This window comes from Oncorhynchus keta, chromosome 14 (genome assembly GCF_023373465.1).
Source record: "Oncorhynchus keta strain PuntledgeMale-10-30-2019 chromosome 14, Oket_V2, whole genome shotgun sequence".
Lineage (NCBI taxonomy): Eukaryota > Metazoa > Chordata > Actinopteri > Salmoniformes > Salmonidae > Oncorhynchus > Oncorhynchus keta.
Window position 1 is genome coordinate 60,619,858 of NC_068434.1, and position 20,000 is coordinate 60,639,857.

The 20,000-nt window shown below is 47.1% G+C and overlaps 1 protein-coding gene across 20 annotated transcripts in view; it reads right to left on the reverse strand.

Moving 5' to 3' along the window:
* Positions 1-20,000, reverse strand: part of znf536 (zinc finger protein 536) — a 518,664-nt gene that overhangs the window by 47,383 nt on the left and 451,281 nt on the right. For 18 of the 20 annotated variants that reach the window (XM_052462075.1, XM_052462070.1, XM_052462080.1 and 15 more), the window contains 2 exons: positions 18,973-19,140; positions 8,482-10,107 (listed from right to left, as the gene is read on the reverse strand). In XM_052462075.1, the coding sequence (XP_052318035.1) occupies positions 8,482-10,107; positions 18,973-19,140 (1,794 nt within the window). The remainder of the gene's footprint in view (positions 1-8,481; positions 10,108-18,972; positions 19,141-20,000) is intronic. The other 2 variants (XM_052462065.1, XM_052462082.1) reach the window with 2 other exon arrangements.

The window sequence follows — 20,000 nt, forward strand, 5'->3', positions numbered from 1 at the left end:
GAAATAACAAGATGGAAAAGCAAAAATCATATCAAATGAGGCATATTGGGTTGGAAGGCCAATTTTACAACCCATTGTTTAATGTTTTGTTATATCGAATGTAATGCACACAGCGCACATACAGAGACACACGCGCGCGCGCGCCCATTACCGTATGAATGGGAACAGCGACTTTCTGCAACTCCCACGATCCCAGCCTGGAATAATTGTCACGCAGTTGTTAGCACCCGATATTCATTCTCCCGTCCGAGGTGAACTTGATACTTCGCTCACTGTACTTTCAGGAAATTATGAGGCCAACATCATCAAGGTATAAAGAGCTGGAAAGAGAAGGAGAGAATATGAAGACTTTCAAAAGCTTCTCAGCACAGAAGAGTTGATATCTGGGAAATGAGCAGGGGGGGTATTTTTAGAGATCCCACGGCTACAGAGGGAGAGCAACAGGTATTATCCGGAGGGGTTGACAACAGCTATTACAATTAATAGCTCTATGAAACTAGTATTTGCACTGGTGAGTGACAAGGTGATAATTCACCTCGGTGCAAGTCAAAATGGTAATATTGCACGTGTGAAATAGCACCTCTGCTTCACCCGTCAACTCGTCATCTCACACTGCACAATGCACAAAAAGGAGTATCGCCAACACTGTCTGTCGCCGAAGAAACTCAGAGAAACAGACATCCTCCAGACAGCTTAATCACGGGAGAACTTTCCCCTCCAGCGATGTTATCAACTAAAGACTCCATGGGTTTGGGAGCGATCCACAGAAGGCTGATCTCCCCACGTTTTGTACGGGGGAGCAGTGAAGTTGGTCAGGGACCTGTTGGTTTGACCCATGCAGGGAAGGTAGTGCCTTGCTCCCAGCTGTGTAGTTAGTCAACTACTTTTAAAAGGGATCATCAATTTGAGACAGATTCTCATTGACATTAGTGCATGTCATTAGTGTTCAACACAATCTCACTAATCTCAGCACACATCACCCGTGTGAGACAGCCTCTAGTGGTTGTTAGCACACACACAGGTGTCTTAGTGCACTAAGCTAACCCGGCCCTCCCTACTTGTCAGAGCTGTGTGGCTGTGTTTGTACCCAGCCCTCCCTACTTGTCAGAGCTGTGTGGCTGTGTTTGTACCCAGCCCTCCCTACTTGTCAGAGCTGTGTGGCTGTGTTTATACCCAGCCCTCCCTACTTATCAGAGCTGTGTGGCTGTGTTTGTACCCAGCCCTCCCTACTTGTCAGAGCTGTGTGGCTGTGTTTATACCCAGCCCTCCCTACTTGTCAGAGCTGTGTGGCTGTGTTTATACCCAGCCCTCCCAACTTGTCAGAGCTGTGTGGCTGTGTTTGTACCCAGCCCTCCCTACTTGTCAGAGCTGTGTGGCTGTGTTTGTACCCAGCCCTCCCTACTTGTCAGAGCTGTGTGGCTGTGTTTATACCCAGCCCTCCCTACTTGTCAGAGCTGTGTGGCTGTGTTTGTACCCAGCCCTCTCTACTTGTCAGAGCTGTGTGGCTGTGTTTGTACCCAGCCCTCCCTACTTGTCAGAGCTGTGTGGCTGTGTTTGTACCCAGCCCTCCCTACTTGTCAGAGCTGTGTGGCTGTGTTTATACCCAGCCCTCCCTACTTATCAGAGCTGTGTGGCTGTGTTTGTACCCAGCCCTCCCTACTTGTCAGAGCTGTGTGGCTGTGTTTATACCCAGCCCTCCCTACTTGTCAGAGCTGTGTGGCTGTGTTTATACCCAGCCCTCCCAACTTGTCAGAGCTGTGTGGCTGTGTTTATACCCAGCCCTCCCTACTTGTCAGAGCTGTGTGGCTGTGTTTATACCCAGCCCTCCCAACTTGTCAGAGCTGTGTGGCTGTGTTTATACCCAGCCCTCCCTACTTGTCAGAGCTGTGTGGCTGTGTTTATACCCAGCCCTCCCTACTTGTCAGAGCTGTGTGGCTGTGTTTATACCCAGCTCTCCCTACTTGTCAGAGCTGTGTGGCTGTGTTTGTACCCAGCCCTCCCTACTTGTCAGAGCTGTGTGGCTGTGTTTGTACCCAGCCCTCCCTACTTGTCAGAGCTGTGTGGCTGTGTTTGTACACTAACAGACTAACAAAGACCAAATTAATGATAATTAGCCACCTGATGAGGACAGTATTATTGGCAATTACCAGGTTTCATCCTATCACAGTGTATTAAGAGGGTTACACAGTTAGGGAAGGAATACAACACAGAAAATATATAAATATCTTTAGAGTCTGACTGGGAATGCTGGTATCACTGTCGCTCACTCTGTTTTCCTATAATAGTCCATGGGTCCCTGAATTAGGTGGCTTTGGTAATTACTGAGCAGCAAATTGAAAAAGCTGTAAAGAACACCGGCTTTAATCTGTGTGTGCGTGTGTGTGTGTTTCAGAGACTGCATTTTACTACTGTATCCTAATGAATGATTACATATGTGTGTGTGTGTGTGCTTGTGTGCACGATAGAGAGAGAAATCAAGAGAGAGAGAGAGAAATAAAGAGAGAGAGAGAGAGAGAGAGAGAGAGAGAGAGAGAGAGAGAGAGAGAGAGAGAGAGAGAGAGAGAGAGAGAGAGAGAGAGAGAGAGAGAGAGAGAGAGAGAGAGAGAGAGAGAGAGAGAGAGAGAGAGAGAGAGAGAGAGAGAGAGAGAGACTGTATGAGTCGTAGTATGAGAGGAAGTGTTTGAACTGCAAAGCCCTGCCTTCTTCTTGACAGAGAAAGTAACGGAGCTGTAATACCAGCTCTGATCCTGTACATCAGTGACATCCCCCAGTCAAGGAAAGGCACCTTATGTTCTTAATGATCATAATTACTTTAAAGAACCTGTTCAGAGGGACCCACCCATATGATCCTTTTACTACTCTGGTCTGAGCTTGAAACAGGCACTGCTCAGTAGTGGGGGGTCTGACAGGCCCTGGAGTAGCACAACCCTGCGTCTGACCTCCATGATTGCGGGTTCAAGTCCCACACAGGGTGGGCCAAATCTCTCCCTCTTGACAGAGGTAATTGGCCACCAGTGACATGAACACTGCTAGAACTAAGTAGTCAACCAACCCTACAACCCCCCCCCCACACGAGAAACAAAAAACCTCCCGCGAGCATAGGATAGCAGACCGACGCTGTCAGAGGAGGCTGTACTCAGGGCTAAAAATATCAGAGAAGGCTTGAATACATTTACATTTTCTACATAGTTTGTGTTCCTGACACAGCCAATCTGTGTCTGTGTTCGTTGTTTCTTCTTCTTCTCTCTCTCTCTCTCTCTCTCTCTCTCTCTCTCTCTCTCTCTCTCTCTCTCTCTCTCTCTCTCTCTCTCACTCTCTTTCCCTCCTCCTCCTCCTGAACTTCCCGAGGTGCGAGCCTGGTACGAGACACGTGTGCACTGCGCATCGAGAACAAACTGCGCCTGCATTTGAGGGTTCTCAAATTGATCAACCCCAAAGGGCCATATGGTGGATTCGCACGTCTTCGCAGCAGAAATATTGAAATAGACAAGGATTCATTGCCTTCGCTCACTCGAAAATACCTCTCGGTGTCCCTCTTTCATTCTTTCCACTCTCTCTCCCAGTCTCTCCCTCTTTTTCCTCTGCAATTCCACCAGGGGGTGTTGTGCCCTTATGAACTATTATAACGGGGCGGGGGACATACACCCCCCCATCACCCCTACCCATCCTTCCCTGCACCCCTACACCCATCATCGGTCTGCTTTTCTCCCCAAAGATGCTGGCCATAGACATACCACCAGAGCCTTACCATTCTAGCGTCGGTAGATTAATTTGCCTTGAATCCACCTCAAGCGCTGTAGACCGTGTCACCGAGCTGAAAACACCAGTGCCCTCTATGCCCCTGGAATGTCTGGGCTAAGTGGCGAAAGTCGGGTGAGGGTGCTGAGGCTGACGACTCTGATTTTTACGACACTCTTAGCAGTAAACATCAGCGTTTGAGGTAGTGACAGATGACCTTGCCCCAAGGGACATCATAACATGGGTGGCCCAGCACCACTGAATGACCGTGCTGTGACCCTCCATGACACAGTCTGTTAGCTACGCTGAGCCAGTCTCGCTCTAAAGCTTAGCAATAGATAAGGACAGAGGACAATCTAATGGCTGGTCGCGGTAGTGGGAGGTTTCTAGATCCCATTACTGTGACACTGAGTTGTTGGTTCATACTTGTCCAAACAAGCAATTTTTCACTTTCCTAAAGCAGGCGAATCATGATAACAATTCATCCAACAATCATCGTCAACGACAAAACAAACAACCACAATGACAGTCAGCAGCCCAGCCACTACAGGGCGCACGCAGAGTGTCCTTGTGCACAGAAAGCCGGAGATACACCTATAAGTGACGTGAGCGTAGCTTTCGATCTCTATCCATCACTCTGTCTCCATCGCCCTCCTTCTGCTGCGAGAGGTGCTTCACTTTGAGCTATTTTCCCAGCAACACCTGAGCTCCGCCCACCCAGGCCCTTTCCCAACCCACGCGTTCAGCAGCGCTGCCTCTTCAGACTGCCAATCTCAACCAACGAGCGACCATGGGAGTGTTACAGAAAGGTGCACACTGTAACAATGTGTAGTCTGTTGTACTGTTTAAGTAATGCAACAGCACAGGCCTATTCACGTCTTGACTATAGATAGGCCTCTATCACAGGTGGCTATTGACTGCGTGAAACACATCCACATTGGCTGACCTCGACAACACAGCGGACCAATAGCAACCTTAACACGACACTGTATTACACACTATACCAACTGGAAACGTCTCTCAAATGAGATATCAGGATGGAATGGAATGATCCCTGTTGATTCGCCATTCATATATTTAGAGAAATGTGTGGGTGTGCGTGTGTGTGTGTGTGTGGGGGGTGTGCATGTGAAGGACCCATCCCTAGCTCTGGGCATGCTAATGAAGAGAGAGCCACTTACGACGCGCAGCTCTCCGCCGAGCCCAGCCCATGTGCTCGACAGCCCAAATTCAGGCGAGAATTTCGATATTAATGATTTATGCTCTATTTGCATGCAAACCTAATGCAAATCCACTTCAGATAATCACATCGTGCCAGTTCTGAATGACATTTTCAGGACGGCTTGCCACCCCCACCCCAAATAACTGTGGAGAATATGTTCCTTGCAATTCAACCATGGAAGACCCCTCCATAAGGAGATCAGGAGTGGATGAAGGGAGGGGCTAGTGGGCTTTATTAAGGAAGACTTTCTACTACTTTATATGGGGTAGGTAGACGTGACTATTATCCATGCACTCTACATATTCACGCAGTGAGAGTATCTCCTGTTACCTGCGTCTACCATGACCTCCATATCTAACAGCACTGCCGTCACCTGTACTTGATTACAGGAAACACACTGTGAAGTTTTGGAGAATGTTTCCTGAAGGGTTTTTGAATGACTGTTTACTGTACTTCTGTCACCTCTGTAAACCAAACGTGTGAGGTCTCTGGAGCAGATGTTGCCAGGAGACGGAGCGTTGTGAGGGGTGGAGAAGGAGGCGGGGTCAGGCTTGGCACACTTCCATCCAGCTGTGCTTAGCTAGCCGAGAAACAGCGTACGAGTGCACCTTCGTTGAGAATGACCCTGCCTGTGGAACACTCACAGCACATACAGAGGGGAGGTGGGTTCGGACTGGTCCGGTCACTATCTGTTTCTCTGTTTCTCGGTTGTGGGGGTGAGAGGGGTTTCCTTGGGCGGTTCTCAGGGCCTGATGGAACGATGTTATCTAGTGAGGTTAGTAGCCTGTGCCTCCTCTCCTTGTACATGCTGGTAAAGGTGAGTGTGTGTAACACTAGTGTAACACTAGACACTGAGCCCTGCTGCCCTGAGAGGAGAGGAGGACGCGTGGTGAATATTTAGCAGGGGTGTAACAGAGGTGAGTGTTACGGGGTCAAGAGAAGCTCCAGCTACAAGGACTTTGACACGCTGGCATGCTGCTTAGCCACTCAGCCTCCAGCCTCCCTGCCGGGGCTAGGGAACTTAAACACTGTCACACACACACGCGCACACACACACACACACACACACACACACACACACACACACACACACACACACACACACACACACACACACACACACACACACACACACACACACACACACACACACACACACACACACACACACACACACACACACACACACACACACACACACACACACACACACACACACACAACTAGATTATGAACACTGACGTCATACACAGAGTGTACAAACCATTAGGAACACCTGCTCTATCCATTAAATAGACTGACCGGGTGAATCCAGGTGAAAGCTATGATCCCTTATTGATGTCACTTGTTAAATCCACTTCAATCAGTGTAGATGAAGAGGAGGAGACAGGTTAAAGAAGGGTTTTATTTTTGTGTGACGTATGTGTGCCATTCAGAGGGTGAATGGGCAAGACAAAAGATTTAAGTGCCTTTGAACGGGGTATGGTAGTAGATGCCAGGCACCACGGTTTGTGTCATGAACTGCAACGCTGCTGGGTTTTTCACTCTCAACAGTTTCCCGGGTGGATCAAGAATGTCCCACCACCCAAAGGACATCCAGCCAACTTGACACACCTGTGGGAAGCATTGGAGTCAACATGGGCCAGCTTCCCGGTGGAACGCTTGTTGACACCTTGTAGAGTCCACACCCCGAAGAATTGAGGCTGTTCTGAGAGCAACTCAATACTAGGAAGGTTTCCGTAATGTTTTGTAATCTCTTATGTTTCGTGGGTTATCTCTTGGTGTTGTCTAAAAACTGTTACCGGGTCAGGCGATTGTAAAAGAGTTATCAATGTTGCCGAGCTGTATACATAGTCAACAGCCAGGCCCTATTACAATGAGAGACTGACTCGAGCTCGGGGACAATAACATACACATAAGAAAGCCCTTTGTTTCATAGACAAAGCCTTATCTAAAAAGGTCAGGCATTCTCGCTTCTGTTGGAAAGCGACGACAGCGACGACGTCACAAGGGTAGCTTTCAAATGCCTTTTGAATTAAAGGAGGACATTCCAACACGAAAGCACTTACAAGGTCAAAATGGCACTGATTTTCATCGCTGTGAATGACCCTCTAAGATGATGAAATACGCAACAGGTTCCATGATGACAGACATAGTTTCCACGACATTAAAGGTCAACTAATCATGAACAATTGTGTCATTTCTCTTCCGATGGGTCACGTATTCAAAATACACTGGTCTGCCAGATTTCTGTCCCTGCCTGGTAAATTATCGCGCCGACAACATTAAACCTCTAAGTAGAAAACCAACTGACTGAAGAGTGCTGTTATTCATTTCTTTCGAATTTGGGCTTTGATTCAATTACTTTGTAAACCGTTAAGACAAAAGCATATCATAAAACTATTTCTCACGTAAATATACTGAGTATTTTGCAGCATGTCGAAACTTAATGAAAACAGGCCTATTTTTTGGTCCGTTAATCCTAAATCTATTTGCAAAGGGATTGTTTATCTAACAAAATAAAGTAACAATCTTGCCATTCGATATTTGTAGAATAGGAGCAGTGGTATCAACCTAAACACAAAATTAATTCAGGTTGCTAGAGAACAGGCCTCGGGAAAACGTGTGTCTGTGTGTGTGTGTGTGACATTTAATTAGTATTACAGTATATTCAAGAAATGCAATATTTAAAATGTATGTTGTCATTTAAAATGAGAGGCGAGTAAGAGACATACTCAATGACAGAATTCTCCAGATATGGCTAGTTGAATTTAGGGACTAAAGGGACTAAAGTGTGTAGTTCACTTATCCTACTACGTACAACTCTACACTGGCTGGCACAGTGCTGAGCTATGAGCTCAACTTGAAGATCCCTTTTCCCTGAGATTTTTATCACCGAAACTGCAAAAGGGCACTCCGAAAAACAGCAGTCTCAAGGAGCGCCTGTAACCTTAACAGAATCATGAAAGCTGACAGTTCATTTTTCACAGGCCCATAGATCTTTGGGTCTTATAAAGTAATGGGCTTTTGGGAGAGGGCTTTATGAGAGCTAAGATAGTTAACCGCCGTGTGCTTGAGATGACATGGGAGCTGAGGTCCTGCTCTCTAGGAGACAGGATTATTCCCTTCCCCGGGATGGAGGGAGAGAAGACACTACTGTCTCCCTAATATAAACGTGTAATAAAGATTAATCTGTTGCCACTCGCCACTCCAATAGCTTCTAAACTTGCTTGAAATAAGGTCGAAATCACTTTCGAGAAAATCTCGTTTTTCTGTGTGAGTTTCTGAGTTTCATTGTGAATCTCAGGACAAAGTTACGAGTGTGTGATGCTGTGGGTGTATGAATTGGGGTTTTGGCAAATGTACATATCGTAGTGTTAGAGAATGTAGGTAAATACAATATTGAATGTGTTTTTGTGTGTTTGTGTTTGTGTGTGTGTGTGTGCATTGTTTGTGTGTTTGTGGACGTAGGGACAATAAGATAAAAGGTGGTGCCATGCGGCAGGGTCAGGGTCACTTACCGGGTGCGTCTGGTCTCTTGATGCCGACGCCGCTGTTTGAGCCACTTCCAAGGCCGTTGAACGCTGCGAGGTTCTCCGAGCTGTAGGCCCGCAGGACGGACAGCATGTTCATCTGCTGCTCGAGATGGGCATGTTCTGGCTTCAGCAGCCCCGGGGGACCACCAGGAGATGAAAGGAGACCCAAGCCCTGCTGCCACTGCTTCTCCAGGGGTGGCTGAGGCCGGGACTGGGGAGGGAAAGGGGCCCCAGGGCCCATGGAGACCCCTGGTCGTTGGGCCTCTCTAGCTGGGGACACGGCCTGCATCTGCTTCGGCATCTGATAGGTGGCACTGTCCTCATCTTCCCCCTCCACCGCATCCTCTTCCTCCTCTTCCTCCTCGTCATCAGAGTGGGGTCGCTGTCTCTCCGGTTGGGCGGAGGAGGACTCGGTGCTGTGGCAGCGCTCGTCGGCCCTGCCTTCCTCATCCTCAGACTGTCCCTGCTCCTCCAGCTCCCCGCAGGAGGCCTTGTCTGAGAGCTCATCCCCAGCTGTTTTTCTGGCCTGGCTCTGCTGCTCCAGGGCTGGGTCAGGGCATGTCGCTCCAAACCCCTGGAGGCCTGGGGTCCTTGGGGACCCATCGTACATGCCTCCATACTGCTTGTAGAAGTCGCTCTGGAAGGCTCCCATGCTGGCATGGGGCTCCATGTGGTTTGACCAGGCTGACTGGCTCTTCACCCCCTCTCTGTCGTTGTCTTTGTCATGGAGGTGGGCTGTGCCCATACTGGCCTTGAGGAAGTGGGAGGGCTCTCCCTGGTGCTCCTTGCTCTCCTTGCGTTGCTTGGCCTTGCCCAGGTGGTTGGCCTGCAGGTGGAGGGCCATCAGCTCCACAGAGGAGGTGGTGAAGGAGCAGAAGAGGCAGCCATGCCACGTCACGTTGTCCTGGAAGGTGACAGAGGAGCCAGGCAGAGAGCCTGTTTCAGGCTTGACATTGACAGACAGGTCCAGAGGCTCGTACTGGGACCCAGGCTTGCCCGTTGAGGGCTTGGCCTCAGCCTTCTCCTCACCAGTATCAGCCCTCTTGGCTTTGGGCTCACCACTCTCAAAGTAATGCTGGGACTGCAGGTGGCTCTCTCTCATCTCCTTCTCCTTCTTCAGGGAGCTGAGGACGAAGCTGTCCATGAAGGCCTGCAGGGAGCCCTGGAAGTTGACACCGTTTCCCACCATACTCTGGTACGCCCGCCCCAGGTCTCTGAAACTGGCTGGGACGTCTGCGGCGGAGGGGCCCTCTGGGCTCTTCATGCTTTCAGAGGGAGTGTCAGGTCCCAGGCCATTACGCTCTCGCTCTCTGTCCCTCTCACGCTCCCTGGGGGACAACATACCAGGAGGGGCCCACTGGTGGGGGTGCAACGGGCCCCCTCTGAAGTCCAGGCTGGAGGGCATGCCCTTGAAGACACCGCGGAGGACATCAGGACGGGCGAAGACGCCACCCTTGCCGTGCTCCTCCTTGTGCTCAGAGGGAGGGGCGTGTCCGGAGGAGGGGCCGCCGCCATTCTGCCGCTCACGGTGGTGGCGCTCCAGGTGGTACTTCAGTGAGGCAGACTGGGTGCCTGCGTAGTCGCAGTGAGGGCACCTGTAGGGTTTCTCTCCTGTAAGAAAGATAGAGAGAGAGAGAGAGAGAGAGAGAGAGAGAGAGAGAGAGAGAGAGAGCGAGAGAGAGAGAGAGAGAGAGAGAGAAGAAAGAAAGAAAGAAAGAAAGAAAGAGAAAGGAAATGAACAAGAGAGGGAACAACAGTGAAAACCAACACAATGATCTCAGTGTTAACCAACATTCAACAGAATTCTGCATTCAGCAAACAGCTCCTCAGCTCCATTCGGGGATTGGCATGTGAATACGGGTCGATCCAGCTCCTCCAAAGTGAGCCATCACTCATGTCGCAATAAAAACCATTTCACCATATGGTGCTTTCAGTCCACCACAAGAGATAATATTTTCAACTGACAACACAACTGTCTCGATGTTATCTCTGTTTGCATGGCGGTTGTTGGTGGGCCTCACTCTCTTGGCCTTGTTCGCTGACAGGCCTCTGCCTTGGCGATGAGACAGTGATTTCTCGGACGTTCTCTATTTGCACTTTATCATAAATCACCATTCACAGAGAAAAAGCTCTCCATTCTTTACCAGCTGAATGGCTCTACGGCTATTTGGAGCAAATAGTGGAAGACGCAGTCCCTTCATATGAAACTAAAACAAACTTTAACTGACACAAATGAGCAAGAATGTACATATGGAAAATATGTGTCTGTATATCATGGTAGTAGAATAGTGGTAGTAGAATCATTTGACTTACAGTGCATGTAGAGCATCTCTATGTAAATACACCGTGTATATAAAAATGTATAAATATTTGTTCATGGTAAAATTGAATGGTAAAACGCAATTTGTCCAGAAAAATGTATCTCCTTTGCCTTTGAAGAGATAAGTCACAACCAGTATCTTAACGTTAAAAATGTCCTGTTAGCAATTACAATATATTTTAAACCAAAGCCAGATTTGGAATCAAAAAACAACAAGCAGAAATGCTAAGCTTGGCTTTTAGACATAGTAATGCTCCTGGCATGCATTTCTCTTGGATAAGTTACAGCTACAGTTGTAGGAAGTCGGAAGTTAACATACACCTAAAGTTAACATACATTTAAACTCAGTTTTTCACAATTCCTGACATTTAATCCTAGTAAAAATGATCTGTTTTAGGTCAGTTAGGATCACCACTTTATTTTAAGACTGTGAAATGTCAGAATAATAGTAGAGAGAATGATTTATTTCAGCTTTTATTTCTTTCATCACATTCCCAGTGGGTCAGAAGTTTACATACACTCAATTAGTAATTGGTAGCATTGCCTTTAGATTGTTTAACTTGGGTAAAACGTTTCAGGTAGCCTTCCACAAGCTTCCCACAATAAGTTGGGTGAATTTTGGCCCATTCCTCCTCACAGAGCTGGTGTAACTTGGTCAGGTTTGTAGGCCTCCTTGCTCGCACAGGCTTTTTCAGTTCTGCCCACAAATTGTCTATAGGACTGAGGTCAGGACTTTCTGATGGCCACTCCAATACCTTGACTTTGTTGTTCTTAAGCCATTTTGCCACAACTTTGGAAGTATGCTTGATGATGACTTCGTCAACCATTTTGAAAAGAAGGTCGACGACATCCGATCCTCGTTTGCTAAGTCAAACGACACCGCTGGTTCTGCTCACACTGCCCTACCCGGTGCTCTGACCTATTTCTCCCCTCTCTCTCCAGATGAAATCTCGCGTCTTGTGACGGCCGGCCGCCCAACAACCTGCCCGCTCGACCCTATCCCCTCCTCTCTTCTCCAGACCATTTCCGGAGACCTTCTCCCTTACCTCACCTCGCTCATCAACTCATCCCTGACCGCTGGCTACGTCCCTTCCGTCTTCAAGAGAGCGAGAGTTGCACCCCTTCTGAAAAAACCTACACTCGATCCCTCCGATGTCAACAACTACAGACCAGTATCCCTTCTTTCTTTTCTCTCCAAAACTCTTGAATGTGCCGTCCTTGGCCAGCTCTCCCGCTATCTCTCTCAGAATGACCTTCTTGATCCAAATCAGTCAGGTTTCAAGACTAGTCATTCAACTGAGACTGCTCTTCTCTGTATCACGGAGGCGCTCCGCACCGCTAAAGCTAACTCTCTCTCCTCTGCTCTCATCCTTCTAGACCTATCGGCTGCCTTCGATACTGTGAACCATCAGATCCTCCTCTCCACCCTCTCCGAGTTGGGCATCTCCGGCGCGGCCCACGCTTGGATTGCGTCCTACCTGACAGGTCGCTCCTACCAGGTGGCGTGGCGAGAATCTGTCTCCTCACCACGCGCTCTCACCACTGGTGTACCCCAGGGCTCTGTTCTAGGCCCTCTCCTATTCTCGCTAAACACCAAGTCACTTGGCTCTGTCATAACCTCACATGGTCTCTCCTATCATTGCTATGCAGACGACACACAATTAATCTTCTCCTTTCCTCCTTCTGATGACCAGGTGGTGAATCGCATCTCTGCATGTCTGGCAGACATATCAGTGTGGATGACGGATCACCACCTCAAGCTGAACCTCGGCAAGACGGAGCTGCTCTTCCTCCCGGGGAAGGACTGCCCGTTCCATGATCTCGCCATCACGGTTGACAACTCCATTGTGTCCTCCTCCCAGAGCGCTAAGAACCTTGGCGTGATCCTGGACAACACCCTGTCGTTCTCAACTAACATCAAGGCGGTGGCCCGTTCCTGTAGGTTCATGCTCTACAACATCCGCAGAGTACGACCCTGCCTCACACAGGAAGCGGCGCAGGTCCTAATCCAGGCACTTGTCATCTCCCGTCTGGATTACTGCAACTCGCTGTTGGCTGGGCTCCCTGCCTGTGCCATTAAACCCCTACAACTCATCCAGAACGCCGCAGCCCGTCTGGTGTTCAACCTTCCCAAGTTCTCTCACGTCACCCCGCTCCTCCGCTCTCTCCACTGGCTTCCAGTTGAAGCTCGCATCCGCTACAAGACCATGGTGCTTGCGTACGGAGCTGTGAGGGGAACGGCACCTCAGTACCTCCAGGCTCTGATCAGGCCCTACACCCAAACAAGGGCACTGCGTTCATCCACCTCTGGCCTGCTCGCCTCCCTACCACTGAGGAAGTACAGTTCCCGCTCAGCCCAGTCAAAACTGTTCGCTGCTCTGGCTCCCCAATGGTGGAACACACTCCCTCACGACGCCAGGACAGCGGAGTCAATCACCACCTTCCGGAGACACCTGAAACCCCACCTCTTTAAGGAATACCTAGGATAGGATAAAGTAATCCTTCTCACCCCCCCCCTTAAAAGATTTAGATGCACTATTGTAAAGTGGCTGTTCCACTGGATGTCATAAGGTGAATGCACCAATTTGTAAGTCGCTCTGGATAAGAGCGTCTGCTAAATGACTTAAATGTAAATGTAATGCTTGGGGTCATTGTCCATTTGGAAGACCCATTTGCGACCAAGCTTTAACTTCCTGACTGATGTCTTGAGATGTTGCTTCAATATAGCCACATAATTTTCCTACCTCATGATGCCATCTATTTTGTGAGTGCACCAGATCCTCCTGCAACAGAGCACCCCAACAACATGATGCTGCCACCCCCGTGCTTCATGGTTGGAATGGTGTTCTTCGGCTTGCAAAGCCTCCCCCTTTCTCCTCCAGACATAACGATGGTCATTATGGCCAAACAGTTAATTTCTGTTTCATCAGACCAGAGGACATTTCTCCAAAAAGTACAATCTTTGTCACCGTGTTCAGTTGCAAACCGTAGTCTGGCTTTTTAATGGAGGTTTTGGAGCAGTGGCTTCTTCCTTGCTGAGCGGCCTTTCAGGTTATGTCGACATAGGACTCGTTTTACTGTGGATATAGATAATTTTGTTTCCTCCAGCATCATCACAAGGTCCTTTCTGTTGTTCTGGGATTGATTTGCACTTTTCGCACCATAGTACGTTTATCTCTAGGAGACAGAACTCATCTCCTTCCTGAGCGGTAAGACGGCTGCATGGTCCCATGGTGTTTATACTTGCGTACTATTGTTTGTACAGATGAACGTGGTACCGTCAGGAGTTTGGAAATTGCTCTCAAGGATGAACCAGACTTGTGGAGGTCTGATTTCTTTTGATTTTCCCATGATGTCAAGCAAAGAGGCACTGAGTTTGAAGGTAGGCCTCGAAATACATCCACAGGTTCACCTCCAATTGACTCAAATGATGTCAGTTAGCCTATCAGAAGCTTCTAAGGCCATGACATAATTTTCTGGAATTTTCCAAACTGTTTAAAGGCACAGTCAACTTAGTGTATGTAAACTTCTGACCCACTGGAATTGTGATACAGTGAATTATAAGTGAAATAATCTGTCTGTAAGCAATTGTTGGAAAAATACTTGTGTCGTGCACAAAGTAGATGTCCTAACCGACTTGCCAAAACTATAGTTTGTTAACAAGAAATTTGTGGAGTGGTTGAAAAACAAGTTTTAATGACTCCAACCTAAGTGTATATAAACTTACGACTTCAACTGTAAATGTGTTAAGAGCAAGGGGATTGGAAAAAGTCAAGAATAAAAGGATGTTTGTCAAGTATTGTGTGTATATATAACTATACCATGTTTAGATTATACACATGGAAACCATTTTTTACCGAAAAAAAATGTTGCATTGTTACGCAAGACTGAATTGAATGATTTAATTCTTGCAGTAGTAAATCATGGATATAATTAGCAAATGGAATACTGCTCAAGTAATTTATCATTATTTGGAGGGCACCATTCCAGAAAAAGACTGTAGGACCTGCAGACCTACTGCACAGTTCTCAAATAAAGGGCCACAAATACAAACTCAATACAATATTGATACCGGAGAGAGAGAAAGAAAATTAGAGAGGGAAAGGGAGATAGAGAGAGAGAGAGACTACCGTGTTATTTTCTTTTAACACAAGAGCAATTTTGAAGCATATTTAAAATAAACCATACGAGATGAGCTTTTAACCCAATAAGTGCTTATCCTCTAAGCAGGATAACAAGGGCTTGGGCTGATTTAATAAGGAAACGTCCCTGATGCAAATGATCATTCTCAATTCCTTTAACTGGACAAAATGATATTCTAGGCCCAAAATTAGAGTGAAATTTGGGTGATTAGTTTTTTTTTGCAAAAAAAATCAAATGGTTATCAACACCACCATTCCAAATAAAATGTAAAAACATAAGACGACATATTGGGCTTCAGACGGTTGAATATAACCAGTGACGTACAATAACGTTACAGTAAACAAATAGGTGGGTAAACTCTGATCGCCGGTCATGGTGAATAAAGTAACACTTCCTATACTTTCAATGCATTTTTCCCGTAAACAGTGGGAACAGTGTGTTCACTTGCATTTAATATTATAATAATATAATATATGCCATTTAGCAGAAGCTTTTACCCTCCACAACACCACTGAATATAACTGAACAAATGATACCTATCTAAACAAACTGTGAAGAGTAATCAATGTACACATGGCTGGGAAATGTATACCGTAAATGTGTGGTGTAGTGTGGTGTGGTGTGTGTGTGTGTGTGTGTGTGTGTGTGTGTGTGTGTGTGTGTGTGTGTGTGTGTGTGTGTGTGTGTGTGTGTGTGTGTGTGTGTGTGTGTGTGTGTGTGTGTGTGTGTGTGTGTTCTTTGTGGACCATTTGGACTCACTAAGACACCTGCTCAATCATACGTCAGGGGCATGTGTGACATCTGGGGAATATACTGTATCCTGCCTTGCAACATTACACACAATTTACTGCTAAAGGTCATTATGTACCCGTTAATCCACTTTTAATTGATATCAGTGCAAACAGCACAACCCCTGTGAAACACAACAGATCTCCATGGGACAAAAGAAAGGAATTATAATTTGTCCTTGTTTCAGAAATATACATTTCTACCCCCCAAAAAAAAAAAAAATGTAATATGTAATAAAGAAAACATATTAACACAATCAAGGGAAAAAAATTCACGATCACCTGCCACAGTACTATAAAAAAAATAGTGTATTTTCATGTGAACTAATATAAAGTTGAAATATAATCAATGGATTCATCCTCGCAGTGCTGGGACATAGAGTTTATTTTGCTCTACTTCTTTAAACAGTTCCTCTACTCCAACAGATTTCATCTGGATTTGGATGCTTCGTCACAGCTCCATAGTAACCACAGAATAAACACCCAGAGCCACTACAGAGGGGCAATTACAACAGTTAATAGATATGACATACTTTCAGATACATTTCCATATGGCTTTACGTAATGTTGAAAGGCGATATGCACTGGAAGAAGTGCTGTTATTCAGATCTCATCTGGGCAGAACTGGGGAAACCCGTCGGGGAGAGGAACCGATCCAAACGCCTAAAACCTTTGAGTTAATGTTGAATAGCATTTAATAAGGCTGTTGGTCAGCAACAAACATCAACATATGTGTTTACTATGCAGGAGTGTTGTTACATGCAAAGAGGTACTCGTTTGGAAAAAGGGGTAGGGGCTGTTGTTATTAAACCTGTCCATGAACGAGAAATTGAAATAACAGGGGAGAGAGAGAGAGGGAAAGAAATGGAGAGAAGGAGAGAGAGAGAGGGAGAGAAATGGAGAGAGGGAGAGAAGGAGAGAGAGAGAGAGGGAGAGAAATGGAGAGCAAGATCATGGGTCCCTATTGATTCATTCTGATTGGGTTAAGGTTATGTGACATGGGCAAGGCCTGGCTCTTTCTCTGTCCCCGTTTAAAGGTGAGTGGAAACTCGACTGGTTATTTCCCCTAAAGTTATGCGTAGCCATTGTCAAGAGCAAAGACCTTTTTTTTTTTTACACACACAGCTGCTTACTGCTAAATACTGCCTTGTCCAGAAGGGGACAATCTGTGTCTCTAATTGCTGTCACTGAAGCCTAGATTCATTATGTGACTTTCCCATTAAAATGTGAGCATTAATTTGTATAATGAAATATCACCCACTGCAGTGTTCATTAACTGTGGCCCCACACTGTATTCTGCACAATGTTAGCTACCTAGAAACTGTGGTTAATTTCACTAATGGATATTTTCCCACTCACTGTTCAAGAGGAAATTAATACTGTAACATTAGCTCTTTAACTTTTAGAGAAATTTAAATTCACTTCATTCCTTTCAACAAAATGTTAGCGAGTCATTAATCTAACATTGTGTTGCACATTGCGAGCACCTCCCGATAAGCAATGCCATTGTGCTGTTCAGACTGAATTAGGATGAAGGGCGCATCATGTCAGCTCCGAGTTCCACTGTTTTGCCATCAAGGAGGAATCTGTCCAGGATGTAAAAGTCATCGCCTTGATGTAATCATCATCATTTCAAACTGAAGTCAATCTGATCATGTACGAGTGATTTTAAAGGGCAACATCTTGTAGACACATCAGACGGTTTCTGTGCACGAAGTGACCATGCTGAGTTGTGCTTACGCAGGACCTGGCCTGCTGCACCGTGTAAGTTTAACGGAAGGCCTGGGATGAGGCCTCTGTTTCCTATCTGCTGAAATATGGCCCTTCTGGGGACCCTTACTGTACCACTCAAAACAGGCATAACTCAGCCCCCCTCTGTTAGGTAACAGATTTCCATGTCCCACCCCCATCTCTTGGCGGTGAGGTATTCAGAGGTCTGCAGCATCAGGGTTGGGGCTGCTCTCGATGACCTGGATGTGCTATTTTACACAAAGATCCTAATTATGGTAGTGCACAAGTGCTCCTGCGCTACGCCGAGCTACGAGCTACGCTGGCTCCTTAATTCCCCTCCAGACCAGAGGTATGTGGTCCTTATTAAAGGGGGAGGGGGGAGGCACAGTTTGGGTGGTCTCCCTTCTCTCTTTTTAAGTGCATGGCGAGAGAAAAAAAAGAAAAGGGGGAAAAAAAAGCAAGCATTGATTTCCTGCTGCAAGAGATTTCCATCTTCAGTTCTGAAAGCTTGCGCCATGCCTTTACTGGCACTTAAGGATGACATTTTTTTTGGGGGGGGGTGTAAAATGGTGTCTTCAGATGTCTACATCAGGCGCTCTATACCCGAGAGCGTTCACAGTTACAGTGCGGAACATGAACAGAGGCTGATAAGAAATGTAGTCCTAAAAACTCAAGAGATCTCCATGCGCATACTGGATGTACTCTGTCATTCCCAGGCCTAATCTGAGAATGAGAGAAAGCCATGCGGACTGAAGAGGTATTGTAGCGTGGTGTAGTAGACTGTCACTAGGGCGTACACTCAAGCTCTCCCCTCAGCCAAGTAATTAGAGCATGGCTCTGAAGAAATGCTAAACACTCGTTTCTAGGGTCATGCTCTTTTGTGTCTGATATGGGCTGACTCACAACATTATGCCATGGATTTTCACAGGCGGTCCAGTACAGTACTCTAAAATACATTCCAAGCAGTACTCCAAAGCTACAAGGTACACAAAAACACACTCAATGCAGAAACATTGTGTATAAACACGCTGTAACGTATAGCACATAGCGTGCTAGATTAGCCTGTTTGGACAATTAGCAGAGCCGACGTCCTTGATCTCAGGTGACCTTAGAATGGCCCAGATATTTACTGGGACGTGTCTACCTTGCAGTGTAGTGTAGCAGGGTACAGTATAACAGCCTGCTCTGGTCAGTCGACACAGTGTCCACCTCATTACTCTCAATATGACCACCTCCACCTCCCAGCAGCTAACACGGAAGGTTATCCAGGTAGAGACATATTTTGACACTCACATATGGGATAAGATTAGAACAGTAGCTAAAGTGAACCACTGAATGCCATTGTCCCATGGATTACAGCAGAGCTGTGCATTTCGAATAACTGTTCCCGCCGATGGTATTGAACATGGCCAAATGGTGTTGACTCGAGTTGTACGCAGAGAGCGGTGGCAGAAGGCGAAATGGTGGTAGCAGTAATATCCAAGGGGAACTCACTCCACTGACCTGTGTGTATCCTCAGGTGGACCTTGAGGTGGTGGGAGGTGCGGAAGGTCTTCCCACAGTAGGGGCAGTCCTTGATGGCCGAGCCCAGGCTCCTGTCCCTGTGCTGGGAGGGGGCCTGCTGAACACTCCCCGCCATCTTCCCCAGGTCATCCCCGACATCTGGAGCAACAAGAGAGAGACACACACAGACAGACACACACGGTGGTGAGTGTCACTGCACACCGTCACCATGTCAGAAAACACACTTTTCTTTGCTTTTGTCCTCCTTCTCCATCCAAATCTGCTAACACCACACAAAGTAAAATACATCAATGGGTTCACGTTTTGCCGCCCCCACACCCACCCGTTTCAAGCTGACAGAACGCTGACAGTTCATAAGCTTTCAGGCTCCTTTAGAAACACCGGGCCCGACCCCCTCCACACTCTCCCACTCCCGTCGTAATGTTTCATCCCCGCGATCATCATCTTCTGGTAGCATATGGCGGATTGTGTTGAAATGAACAATACAAGGAAAGAAACGGCTCTGTCAGCAGTGGGCCAACGCGTCTCCGTAGCGCCCTGGGTTTGACAGGTAGCGTCGCTACCTGTCAGAGATACGAGAGGGTGATAAGAGTGACCTCACCCTGCTTGAACTGCCACTAATACCGCACAGACGTGTGGAGACCAACAACCGCTCTCCACATAATCACCCGCATCTCAGGAGGAACTGAAATAGATTTGAGAAGGGCTGACGGCGGCTGAATCGTGAGGTGAGGACGTTGCCTCATGCGTTGATACGGGCCATGACCTCACTACATGACCAACTAGCTGTATAGACCGGTTTCTCAAGAAGTCCTTGTAAGCTCTGATGTGTTATGAAAGCTACACTCTAGTCAAGCAGAATGACCGACGAGGTGGAGTGAATCTCCAGAGCCCGATGCCAACATGATAACCCTGTTCAACCACATACCCTGTCGCACCGTGGGTACTCAGGAAGAAGTACCAGTTCACAGTGAGATGAAGTATTCTGTTCATGGCTC